The following is a 13598-nucleotide window of genomic DNA, read 5'->3' on the forward strand; positions in this document are numbered from 1 at the left end:
CTAAATACCTGCTAATCAGAGGCCAGTATATAAGATGGAGTTTCCAAATAGGTGTCCAAAATAATAGTATTCTGATACATATTTCAGCATCCTCTTTCCCATGTGTTACAGGACGGAAGGATGTTAACACCTCACCTGAGTAGTGGTGAGAACTTTTTATGCTGACCTTTATTGTATTTTTAGTCTTCCTGCTGGACAATTTCCAGATTGTCTGAGAAAAAAGTGAGATTTTGCAAAATGAAAATGGTAAAATGGATTCTTGGAGTTACAAGGATGAACCGTGTTAGAATGAACCAAAGTTATAGGAAGTGTGAAGGCAGAACCAGTTATAGAAAAGCTGAGGAAATTCAGGCTTAAATTGTTTGTCCATGCAAAAAATCAGATATATAGGAAATAGGGTGTGTTAAACTTAAAAGTGGAGCTAGATGAATATCCTACAAAAGGATTTGATTAACTGCAGAGTTTTGAGGCACAGACTGGAATGGAGGTCTCCAAGAGCTGAACCCATATAGATGGGTCTGAGGCTAGAAGAAAAGAGAAGTATTAGAGATTTGTGGGGATAGGAGGAAACCAAAGGAGGAATGGAATATAGGGGAATTCACGGTATAAGGAAAGAGATTGGAGGGGGCGAAGGAAGGGAAGGGGGTGGGGGGGGGGATGGGACACAATGTCCTCTATACTTAATGGGAATGTTGACCTAAATTCTTAGGCAAGTGTCCTGGATACTGAGGCATACCTAGTGCAGCAGTTTGGAAATTCTCTTGCATCTTTCTGATGCACTAAAAACAGAGCATTTTACTGAATTAAATGTATAAATGAGTAATGCATCTGCTACAGTGATAGATATATAGCAAGAGCATCCATGGTGATGGTAGAGTAAGGACTTTAAAACCTAGAAAAACTGCTTTGAAAAGGATACAAATTTTCATGCGGAGTAGGAGGAAACTTCCTGTGGGTAGATTTCATAACTTCATACTGCCTGCAGGGTACCATGCTACACCTTCCTCTCAAATATCTGGGACAGGCTACTTTACTACAGGGTACTGGACTACCTGGATCACAGGTCTGATTCGGTATGGCATTTCCTGTGTGTCTGATATTTAATGAATTTTTATACTGCCTCTTGGTTTTTGTATTGAAAGTACACAATCATATTGTAGAAGGTGTTTGGTGTGCAGGTGGTGGAAGTTTTAACAGATGGGTAGGAGTTTTTGGGTTAAGCTCCACTGATGAAAATGGTGGTGGTATCGCTAGCACTGGTGCTGCTATGCAGGTGGTTGACCACTGACTGCTGTAATTGGAGCAAGCAAAGGGCTAGTCTACATGGAGACTTGGTGCATAGCAAGCCAGGGTGTAAAGCTACAGCATACTAGCCTGCCATGCACTAACTGGCGGTGTGGACCCTGCTACCGTGCACTAAAAGTTCCTTAGTGTACTTTGATATACTGATAGCAGTATGTCAAAGTGCATTACAGAGCTTCTAGTGTGTGGTAGCAGGGTTCCCCCAGGAGGTTACTGTGGGCGCCTATGCTTGCCACTCACTAAGTCTCCTGTGTAGACAACCCTTCACTATAGATGAGATCTTAGTAAGTTTAAACTTTTGTCCTTCTCTTCAATGGGCTCCCAACAGTGCTAGCTACAACTGGATATAACATGGTTATTGCTAGCAAGACTCTAGCAATGTTTTCAGGACAGATTTTCTTGTCCAAGAACACTGCTAGCCAACCCTGCTATAGACTAGTGTGTGTGTATTTCATAACATGGCTCTGGGGGTGAGGAGAGAATATGGTCTGGAAAACAGTGATAGAATACGAACTGCTCTGTAAAAATGTGCCTGTGACTAGCTCAGGTATGTTAGAGTGGAGTGAGGCCATGTTTGATTAACTTCTAACTGGGAACAGTGTTGTGGTTAAGGCACTGTACTGGAACTTGAGAGGTCTGGGTCTGTTCCTGGCTCTCATACAGTCTACCTGTGTGACCATATGCAAATCACCTAAGCTCTCTATGCCGAAGTTCTCCATCTGTAAAATGGGGATGCTTTTTTAACCACACACTGATGATGCAAGGATACAATAGTCGTTTGTGAAGTGCTCTACTGCTATATAGTGATGAGCACCATAGTAAGGAATAATAAAAGGAAAGCTAACCTTGAGTGATCAACTTGCTGGACTAATGCTTTACACTGAAAATATTGCAACAGTTCTAACTAAACTAGCATAGGTGTCAACTAGTTCTACAGAACTCTTAAAGAAGACCGCCTAATCAGTGTGTTAGTCTTGCTGTGATAAGGGTATGGAGGTACATAAAGTGGTTTGGAGGAGGAACGGGCAGCATGTGTCAGGGTCTCATGTAGCAGACTACTTTTGGTTCCTGGTTCTTTATATGCCGGTTAGTCTCTTCTTGTAGTATACCATATGAAATAGTAAGCTAAGTAAAATTAAATGGAAACACATCTTCCTAACTAAACCTAGTATAACTTTTTAAATTTCTTCTTAATTCTTAGATGGGAATGATGAGCAATCCCAGTCCTTATGGCTCACCATACAGCCAGAACACTGGGCAGCAGATTGGAGCCAGTGGACTTGGTCCCCAGATGCAGAATAAGACTGGGCTACCAAACAGCTTACCACAGTTTCCAATGGACAAAAAGCCAGTTCCTGGGACAGGAATGCCTAACATGGTAGGTAGAATGATAGGTTCCACTTTCAAATGGTAGCAGCTCAAATATGGGTCTCTTGCAATATTCTGCTTGTGGTACTCTAGGATTTTATAGCTATCAAATACCGCGTGCATTCTCTTTGTCCCCCTGTGTCATGGGTATGCATGGAGGAGGGTCTAGCTCTTGCTGTGAAAGATAGAGCAGGGAAAGGAGGTCAGAGAGTGAGTGGATCCCCCCACCCCACCCCTTAATGGTGGCAGACTAAAGGGATGTTGGGAGGAGAGGTGATGGTATGTAACTATGCAGAGGGAGTGAGCCCTTGCCCAGAATGAGCTTCATTACCTTCTGTCTAGCCCTGACTTTTTTCCCTCCCACCTCCTTCACTGGTGTTCCACTGTACTCCCTCAGGTCAGCTTTCTGTCTGGAGAGCTGCTTTCATCCGTCCACTACCAGATTTCCATGAGAGAAGGAACAAACCCTTCTGTTTTCCCCACTTGTAGTAATATCTATTTTGTCGTAGCACCTGGGAGCCCCAATCACGGACCCAGGGTCTCATTGTGGAAGACACTGTACAAACATATAACAGAAAGATGGCCCCAGCCCCAAAGAGCTTTGCTCATGTTTTAGAAGCAGCAGCTGTTCTGTTGCATCTATTTTCAGGCAGCTACTGTTGGTGGTGGCGCTGCCCCTTTCTGTTATTGAAGCAGAACTTTCAGAGGAAAAAAGGGGTTCTTGAGTGAAGTGGGTGGCCAAAAGGGCTAGAATTAAAATGAACACTTAATTTTTGAGACACGTCACTTATTCACAGGGTCATCTTTTTTCATAAAAAAGAGCTGGTGGTTCCAACTGCCGTTTAATTTTGCATTTCATTATTATAAAAACGTTTAAAATAATTTAAATGGATTTGTGTCAGCCTCCTATGTTCATAGTAGAAAGTAGTGGAAAAGGGTGTCAAAAAGGATAAACACTAGCCCTGTCAAGCAATTAAAAAAATTAATCGCGATGTTAATAATAGAATACCATTTAGTTCAATATTTTTGGATCTTTTCTACATTTTCAAATATTGATTTCAGTTACAACACAGAACATAAAGTGTACAGTGCTCACTTTATATTTTTGATTACAAATATTTGCACTGTAAAAAAAAAAGTGTTTTTCAGTTCACCTAATAAAAGTACTTTCGTGCAATCTCTTTATCATGAAAGTTGAACTTACAAATGTAGAATTATGTAAAAAAAAAAAAAAAACTGCATTCAAAAATAAAACAATATAAAACTTTAAAGCCTACAGGTCCACTCCATTCCTACTTCAGCCAATCGCGCAGACAAACAAATTTGGTTACAATTTGCAGGAGGTAATGCTGCCCACTTCTTGTTTACAGTGTCACCAGAAAGTAAATACAGGAGTTTGTATGGCACTGTTGTAGCTGGCGTTGCAAGATATTTACATGACAGATGCGCTAAAGATTCATATGTCCCTTCATGTTTCAACCACCATTCCAAAGAATGTGCATCCATGCTGATAATGGGTTCTGCTCAATAACGATCCAAAGCAGAGCAGACTAACGCATGTTCATTTTCATCATCTGAGTCAGATGCCACCAGCAGAAGGTTAATTTTCTTTTTTGGTGGTTCGGGTTCTGTAGTTTCTGCATCGGAGTGTTGCTTTTTTAGGGTTCTGAAATCATGCTCCAAACGTTGTCCCTCTCTGATTTTAGATGGCACTTCAGATTCTTAAATCTTGGGTCGCATGCTGTAGCTATCTTTAGAAATCTCATGTTGGTACTTTCTTTACGTTTTTGTCAAATCTGATGTCAGTGTTCTTAAAATGAACATGTGGTGGGTCATCAACGCCTGCTATAACGTGAAATATATGGCAGAATACGGGTAAAACAGAGCAGGAGACATAGAATTCTGCCCCCAAAGAGTTCAGTCACAAATATAATTAGTGCATTGTGTTTTTAACAAGCATCATCGGCATGGAAGCGTGTCCTCTGAAATGGTGGCCGAAGCATGAAGGGGCATACAAATGTTTAGCGTATCTGGCACGTAAATACCTTGCAGTGTTGGCTACAAAAGTGCCGTGTGAACACCTGTTCTTGCTTTCAGGTTGCATTGTAAATAAGCAGGCAGCAGTATCTCCTGTAAATGTAAACAAACTTGTTTGTTTTAATGATTGACTGAACAAGAAGTAGGAGTGAGTGGACTTGTAGGCTCCAAAGTTTTACATTGTTTTGTTTTTGAGTGCAGTTACGTAAAAAAACAAATGTAGATTTTTTAAGTTACTTTCACTATAAAGAGATTGCACTACAGTACTTGTATGAGGTGAATTGAAAATACTATTTCTTTTATCATTTTTATAGTGTAAATATTTGCATTAAAAATAATATAAAGTGAGCACTGTCTACTTTGTATTCTGTGTTGTAATAGAAATCAATATATTTGAAAATGTAGGAAAACATCCAAAATATTTAAGAAATTTCCATTGGTATTCTATTGTTTAACAGTGCAATTAATTGCAATTTTTTAATCACGATTAATTTTTTGAGTTAACCGCATGAGTTAACTGCGATTAATTGACAGCCCTAATTAATTGACAGCCCTTTCTTACTATTATGAACATACTTGTTTCTAGTAGGTTCATCCTTAAAAAGAAAAGATTTCTCCTTCCTCTTAAGCATCAGAAGCTACACTTTCGTTTTAGCAGATGTTTGTGGCCCAAAAGCCACTTCGAACTACCTTTCTAGAATTAAATTGGAGATATTAAAGCACTCTTAATTTAGTTTTCGCTGATCTTATTTATACAGTGCTCATGCAGAGGCCCTAGGGGTGCTACACAACAATTTAAATGCAATAGAATCAAAAACCTTCCCATTAAAAACAGGAAAGGGAGAATCCTATACAGGGACTGAAGTTACTGAAAAAAGTTCTGGAAGCAGTGTCGTCTGATTCTTTTGAAAAATGGGAAGGGTGAATGGCACGGATGTCTTAGTGATATAGTGCAGGGGTGGCCTACCTGAGGCTGAGAAGGAGCCAGAGTTTACCAGTGTACATTGCCAAAGAGCCACAGTAATACATCAGCAGCACTCCCACCCACGGGCATCCCCGCTGATCAGCACCTCCCCGCACCTCCTGATCAAGTGTTTTGTGGCGTGCAGGAGGCTCGGGGGGGAGGGGTGCGGGAGGGAGGAGGAAGGGAACTGCAGGTTCAGGGGAGGGGGCAGAAAGAGGTGGAGTGGGCGTAGGGCCTGTGGCAGAGCCGGGGTTGAGCAGTGAGCACTCCCTGGCACATTGGAAAGTTGGTGCCTGTAGGAGTCAGTGCCTATCCAGGGAGCTGCATATTAACTTCTGAAGAGCTGCATATGTCTCCAGAGCCACAAGTTGACCACCCCTGAATAGCATACCACAACAGCAAAAGCATAATGATGGAACTCTTGGTATGAGATTGGTTACCTGTCAAAATAAGCAACAAGAAAAGGGTTCTTATGGTCCTGGTCCATGATTAGGGCTGCTTGGTACTACACTAATATAAATAATATAAGGTCCTACAGTCTTTCAGAACTCTAAAAACCAACAGGACTGTCTTAATCAGTTTGTCATTAACAGGCAGCCAGTGCTTATTCCTAATGCAGCAGTGTTGCTGCATTCTGTAAATGGTAAAGAGCCCTGCTAAAAGTCCTACTAGGAGAAAATTATAGTCACTAAACTTTTTGTCTTGAATACATTGCTGTTGCAAAACTTGTTACAGGATAAGTCAAAGTGTGGCTGGTACAAATTTAGTGGAAAAACACTTCTGTACTATATCTGATAGTTTTCTCTGGAAAGAATGTCCAAAATAATGCCAGAGTTCTAGCATCATTCTATTTAACGTATCCCCTCAGAAGATGGGGAGGAGAGCGGGAGGCACCAAAGAGGATATCCTTGTACTGACTACCACTACCTAATATCAAACTTTAAGTCTTTATAGGTTGAGGAGGAGATAGCATTAATGGCTTTGGATATCAGTATTGACCAAGCACATCTCCAAAGCAGATATTGATCAAACAGGATCCACGGGTCGAAATAAATGTTTGTTTGGCATACTCATACTCCACCTCATGTTTAGAGGCGATCTCAGTAGGAAGCGTTATATACATTGAGTATGGATGAAATAGGATAAAGGCTTGAATACTGCATTTCAGGCTATTTTGAAGAACAGTTCATCACTAAGTAATTCCAATCTTTTACTCATATATCAAGAGGGTAGTTCCATACACAGAACTGTAGGCATAGTTTCTGAAGCAACCTCTTGTACTTGCAGAATCCTTGGAAAGGTCCAGCATGACCACTATGGCCAGGTAGCCCAAATGTCAAAACATCAGGAGGGTTGTGCTAGCAAGGGTCATGAACAATCTCCTCTTCAGAAAGCTTCAATTCAGACTTAAACCTGCTTAAGATGACTTATACATCCAGGTGCACCTAGAACGAAACAAACACTGCCTTCCCAGGTCTCCTGCCTAAAACAGAAAGGTTGCAAACAAGCCAGTAAATGGCAGCACTTGAGCATTAAGACTTAATGGTGCCCTTAACCTCGCTCTCCTCCTTTTGCGGAAGGAGGATGTTGATAATGCTGTTCAAAGCAACTAAAAAAACCATGGGGACAAGATCACACAGATAGTGAATCTCAGAAGATCCCAGAAAAATCTTCAGTCCTCATCAGAGATTACATCAGATTAATTAGAAGTAGACAGTCCATCAGAAGCCTCAGGTTTTCACATTGAAAAGGCACAAAGAGGAGCCCCGAGCCCCGCAAAGAACTAATCACAGGTCATTTGAAGGAAATGCTAAATGGAACAGCACAGTCTAGGCTAATTATACTGTGCAGTACCTGGAAGTTGTGTGGCATCTCTGGTAGAGAATAGGTAGAACCTTTGTGTTCTGTATGCCTACATGAAATCTTTGTGTTTAGGCAACTTCCCAACCATCTCCTCTTCAATTCGACTCTGTTGCTTTCAAAGGTGCAGGACTTTTTTTCTTAGCACCTCTTTAAATAATTGTACGAGTGCTACAGGAGTTCTCTGTTAGATTTATCTTACATTTAAACAGCTGCACCCACAGCTCTTTCTGATGTTTTAAAAATGAAGTTTAGATCTAGTCATATTTAATGAGACTTTAAGTAGTGTGCCTCACAAGTCAATCTGAAAGTGTGTGTGAATTGAAGTGGCCTTAAGAAAATCATATAGATAAGATAGAAAAAAAGGAAAGGGGGGTGGGGGAGGAGAAAAGAGGCTGAAAGTACTGTTGTCAGCAACGAGTTTCAATACCAGCGTGCAACAGTGTTAATAAATATTTAATTCTGGTAATCATTGGTTAAAGGTAGGTGGAAGGTATAGTTCTCAATGCAAAATTGTATTCGTGATCTGTTTTTAGCAGATGTGATTTTGTGTATAATCTAGCTAATCAGCGAATTGACCCTTTTTAAAAAGGGACTTGATTTTAATTTGTGCGTCTCTGTCACTTCCCTCAAGGGCCAGCAGCAGGCTACTCAAGTTCAGCAAGCTGGGATGGTGCCAGCTGCTCCCCAGGGAATGGGGTCAGGTGCACCTACAGCAGACCCAGAAAAACGCAAACTCATTCAGCAGCAGCTCGTTCTCCTCTTACATGCTCACAAGTGCCAGCGGCGGGAACAGGCAAATGGTGAGGTGCGACAGTGCAACCTCCCTCATTGCCGTACCATGAAGAATGTCCTCAACCACATGACACACTGCCAGGCTGGCAAATCCTGCCAGGGTAAGTAGAGAGTGAGCGTGTGAGTGTGCTTACAAGAATAAATATAGGATTGGACAGGACTCCGTGAAGGAGACGATGTAGAATTTTTCTCACTTATAGACACTGGGGAATTTAGCTTATAAGAGGGTTTTGACAGCAGGATCCTTCCATGATCACATCTGCATGCTAAGAAAAGAAAGGGTTGAGCACCTTTTGTGATGCAGAGGCGTAACCATTCAAGTTTTGCCCCCATTCTGAAATGCAATAAAACCTACCAAGAGTGATCACTTGTGAGAGTTAGCAAAAGTAGTTGCTTGTAGGAGGTCTCTTTTCAAAGGTTTGCACACCAGAGAGCAGTGGTGTTCTATGGCCTCTGCAAGTAGTCTTGCAGTGACAAGTGGTCTCCCTTCAGAGATGGTCTCTAAGACAGTTTTACTGTAACTGTTAACAATGGCCCACAGCCATTTGACCTCTGGCTGTGATATTGTCAGATCTCACGTGGTAAAGGGTCAGCTTTGACAGTACTTAGTTTGGAAACTGCCAAGGGAGTGCTGCAGTAGCTGGTGTTGGGGGTTCAGAGGGGAGAGTGCTATATATTGAGTCATTAAGCATCCAGTGCCTCATCTGCGTGTTTGGAGACTGTGGTGCTGGAAATATACCGTATTTAGGATGACTAATAAAAATTGAGGTCCTGACCACTTCTTTTATTAAAAGACTTCCAATGGTAGTTTCCTAGAGAGTAAAGGTAAACATAAGCCATCATGGAATACTTTTTTTATATGCCCTTTTTGGCCGTGGAGCGATTGTCCTTCATGTTGTAGTTAATAATGGGTCAAAATGGAACCCATGTTTTGTGCATACCTTGTAGTCTTGTTTTAACTTACTTACAGTTCTACACAGTTCAGTTTAAGTTCGGCAGTAAGTCTTAGGTGAACACCCTTGAATTTTCTTCTCACTGAAAGTATGAAAGAATTAACACCTAGGAAAGTGGATGTTTTGGGATTGGTTTAATAACATTGAAGCCTCGTGTCTCTGGTCTGTACTGACCTGGGAGAAAGTTGAAACAGTGACAGTTGTTGCAGATTTCTGGCTATTCCTTGGCTTTTGTACAATTAGTTGATGGAAAAGAAACAGGATGAAGCAGTTTGTAGTGGCTGGTGGGCAACTGCACACTCTTTTGACACTTGTACCTCATTTGGGGTTGTTGACAAGGACAGCAAGCCAACATGAAAAATCCCCTCTGCCCCCAAAACTGATTCCTTCAGGTGAAGCATGGGACAGTTTGGCTAAGAGCACTGGGTATGGATGGGTGCGTGTGTGAGAGCATGCTTCGATTTCCGATTTTTATTCTGAAAACTCTCACCTGCACTAAATTCAAATTTAAAAGCACAAATGGGAAAGGAGAGCAGGATGGCATATATAAACCTAATGGAAAGGACCTTAACTTTTGTTTAGCAACAAAACTGAACTGTAAGACGTCTTTATTTTCTGCAAAAAAAACACTCTGAATCCTGTCCTGGTAAGAGTTAGACCAGATACCTTAATAAATCTCTATCTCTGATTAAGATATTTTGTGCTGTTATCCTTCATAGAGCCATGACTTGATGGTCCCATGTGTACGTGCACATGTGAATAGACATGAGAGAGAAGCATGTGGAGACATGAAAATGTAGAATTATCTTTTTAAAATGTTTTTGTTCCTCTTCCCTTTCCTAGTGGCACACTGCGCATCTTCACGACAAATCATCTCGCACTGGAAGAATTGTACAAGACATGACTGTCCTGTGTGTTTGCCGCTCAAAAATGCTGGGGACAAAAGAAACCAACAGTGTAAGCCTCATGCAATTCAAGCCTTTGCGTACTAGATTAACCATAAAAGGTCATGTTTAGTGTTAGATCTGTGTTATTGTAAGCCCCTAAGAGTATGGATCAGAGTAGAGCTGCCGTGTCATCCAGGAACTAACATGTGAGGATAAGGATTTTCATGTTGCTTTGGAAGAATATCCCCTCTTTCTCTAGCTAGTACCCAATATAATGTTGAAAACCCCCTTAGATAGCGTAATTTAGCCCTTTTTAGCTGGAGAGAGGAGGCCAGCATGATGCTGGGGCGGCCCAAGGGCTGGTAGTTCTGAGAGAAGAAATGTTGGGCATGTCCATTTTCATCCTTGTCAGAACTGTGAAAGTGGGGTTTGCACACTAAAGATTAAAAAGTGGTATGTTCTAAGAACTTTTGCCTGCTCAGATCAATATGAAAGTATTAAATGATATTACAGTGTTATATTTATGCCAGGTTATATACTACTTGAATTCAAAGTCTAGTTTTGGAATTCTTAAAATTTCTGTTTTATAAATGCCCTGATAACAGAACACCATATGTGTAATTAGAGCAAAAGATTTGTAGGGTTTACCACATACTCTTCTGACCTTCAGCTAAGGTTGAATGAAAGTAACTTTTGCTTCTCACCTGACCAGCCCCTCTTCTTCCCGTTCTAAGCGGACACTTTTCTGCCATGTGAAGAATATTCTACATAAATTCATCTCTTTTTACCCTGGCAGCTTCTGCATTATGTCCCAGCATGCTCCCCCATCCTTCTCCTAATGTTACTTGCCCAAAATTTTTCTTGCTGCCTGACTCTCCCTTGTTGTTCCTGTCTAAATATCCCAATGCTTCTGTTTCCCAGTATTCCCTCCAGGAAAAAAACCCAAACCATTCTCCTTGCTACTTTGTGCTTTTCTCACAACTGGTCCTCTAGGCTGTTTACCTCTGTTCCGAAACTTTGTATCGAGAGAGAGAAATAAAGAACTCCATGAGCAATCTGAAGGACTCTGCTCCTCGGGCCTTTAACTTCTGATTATGTGCTGCTGCTTGAGCTTTAAACTGGTTAAAGCAAACTGACATGTCCAGTACATTTAATATTAGTGTAAATCTACTGTTCCCAGTTCATAGTGAAAGCAGTACATTGTGGTAGGGTAAAATTCCTCAAACTTCGCGTTGTGGACTCTCTTGACCAGGGTGCTCATGTAACTGCTCTTGTAAGGGTATATTTTGGTCATACCAACAATTGAAATTTTGTGCACTTTTACCTTTTGCTTTGGTCTCAGTTTCTGACATTTTTGTTGATATGGTATCTGTCTTTTCCAGCATTACTGGGGGGAGCTGCCGCAGGACTTGCAAATACTGGCTCTGTAGGGGTAGGGCAACAGACTACGTCCTCTATAAACACTACCAGTCAGATTGACCCTAGCTCCATTGAGAGGGCCTATGCAGCCCTTGGACTGACCTATCAAGGGAACCAGATGCAGACGCAATCCCAGGCTCAAGTGAAGAATCAGCAGCAAGGGCAGTCACCCCAGGGTCTGCGCCCTATGAACCCCATGAGTAAGTTGACACTCAAGTATTAAAATACAAACTGTATGCAGCTATCTTCTGTGCTTTGTCTAATGCATGCTTCATGATATGAAAATGCTTCAAGATTTCCTTAAGTATTTTTGTTTCAGAACTGTTTTGTGTATATTCACACCTTGCACAATACTGGAATGCAGGTATGACTTCATGATCAGATGCAGATTGAAGCATTTTACAGCATTGTCATTTGTTTTGTAGTGTTTGCTTAAAGATTTGAAAGAGCTAAATAGGGAATTGCTGTCCTCAACTCATTGTTTAGATGCTTAGAATCGTTCTCTGTCCCTACGTTGCTTATTTTAGAACCACCAAAGAGTACTTAGAGATCTTACCTTGTATCTGAGCTACCCAGGGAGTCAAACTGGAACCAGATAACCAGTTTGAACCAGAATTTTTACTTGAACCAGAACCAAACCTGAACCAGAATTTTGTCCTACCTCCTGACCTGAAACTGAACTGGAAAAAAAAAAATTGGGGTTACTGCTTAAAATAAAGTTTCAGCAATTTTAAGCTCAGTATTTTAAAATACTACTGTGATCTTATTTTCATTATAAAACAAGACAAAACATAAGCACGTGATTGGTACCAGAAAGGCCTGCCCCAGTGTAATGAGAAAGGAATGGTAATAGGAAGAGACCAGCCCAAGAGAGGGGAAGCAGGGGGCCCCAGAGTGAGATGAGCTTTCTCCTGAGACTCCCCTCTGGGAAGAGAAGAGGTGGAATGTTCCCTTGTCCCAGAAGTTAACTGTAACTCTTCAAGCCCAGGGGAAAAGGTAATGGCTCCCCAACTCTTCTCCCTCTTAGACCTCCTGCCACTCCTGTCCAACGCCTGGGGCTCCTTCCTCCAGTTGCCCCAAACTCAGAGTGCTTTCATGTACAACTTTAAAAAAAATACAAAGCTGTGTATCTTTAAAACACTTCAGAATAAAACCTTTTAAATGTGATACACTGAGATGATGAGATTCTCATGTGGCCCTGTAGCAGTCCATACACATTCATGCTTGCAGTAGGTGCAAGTGCACAAAAGTAAAATATTTGCTTCATACCACTCCAGTGTGACTCTTCTTCGCAAATAAAGATGGTGCATTTGAGTAACCTCATTTAACAAAACAAAATGTAATGTAAATTAAGACAGTTAAATGGATGCTTTGAGATTAGCATAGCCATTCTTTGGTTGTCTTTACCCAGGTGAAAAGCCCAGAATAAGCAGAATTTTATTGTTTTCTGTGAAGTAACCTATGTGGTGCATTTAAGGTTCAATTGATGGATATCAAGGTCTTCCCAACCCACTCTGATTGATCTGGCTTTCCTCGTATCTCTAGACTATTTTCTGGAGAATATTTTCCTGTTCTTTAGTCATAGGAGAAATGTGTGCTAGAGCTAAACCCTATTTCTGAGGATAGTTGCTCTCTGAAGTTTCTGGAGAGCCTGTTGAGATTCATGTTCTTCTTTATTATTATTATTGGATTAGTGGAGAGAAATTAGACTGCAATCCCTCAGGGTGTGGCTCCTTTTCTCCTCAGATTATTTTCATTTTAGCCAATCTGTGCTATTGTCATCTCTGAATACGAAGACTGTAGATAACACCAAAGGACAGAGTTCTGCCCTGGATTATCTGCTCTTATTCTCATGCTTGGCCTTGCTATTGATATACAATATAGCTTCATCAGAACAAACCTTTTTTTTTCTTTCTCATGCTTGTTTCTATAAATGCAAAATGCCGTTGTAGTTTGCAGATGGCTGAAGGATACTTTACTTGACTTTGAAGGTAGCCTGCAAGAGTGTGTCCC

The 13598-nt window shown here is 41.1% G+C and overlaps 1 protein-coding gene across 7 annotated transcripts in view; it reads left to right on the forward strand.

The window, feature by feature from the left end:
* EP300 (E1A binding protein p300) overlaps window positions 1-13598 on the forward strand; it is a 132677-nt gene that overhangs the window by 47753 nt on the left and 71326 nt on the right. For all 7 annotated transcript variants that reach the window (XM_037882383.2, XM_037882403.2, XM_037882395.2 and 4 more), the window contains exons 3-6: window positions 2504-2680; window positions 8166-8427; window positions 10123-10236; window positions 11549-11785. In XM_037882383.2, coding sequence (XP_037738311.1) covers window positions 2504-2680; window positions 8166-8427; window positions 10123-10236; window positions 11549-11785 — 790 coding nt within the window. The remainder of the gene's footprint in view (window positions 1-2503; window positions 2681-8165; window positions 8428-10122; window positions 10237-11548; window positions 11786-13598) is intronic.

This window comes from Chelonia mydas, chromosome 1 (assembly GCF_015237465.2).
Source record: "Chelonia mydas isolate rCheMyd1 chromosome 1, rCheMyd1.pri.v2, whole genome shotgun sequence".
NCBI lineage: Eukaryota > Metazoa > Chordata > Testudines > Cheloniidae > Chelonia > Chelonia mydas.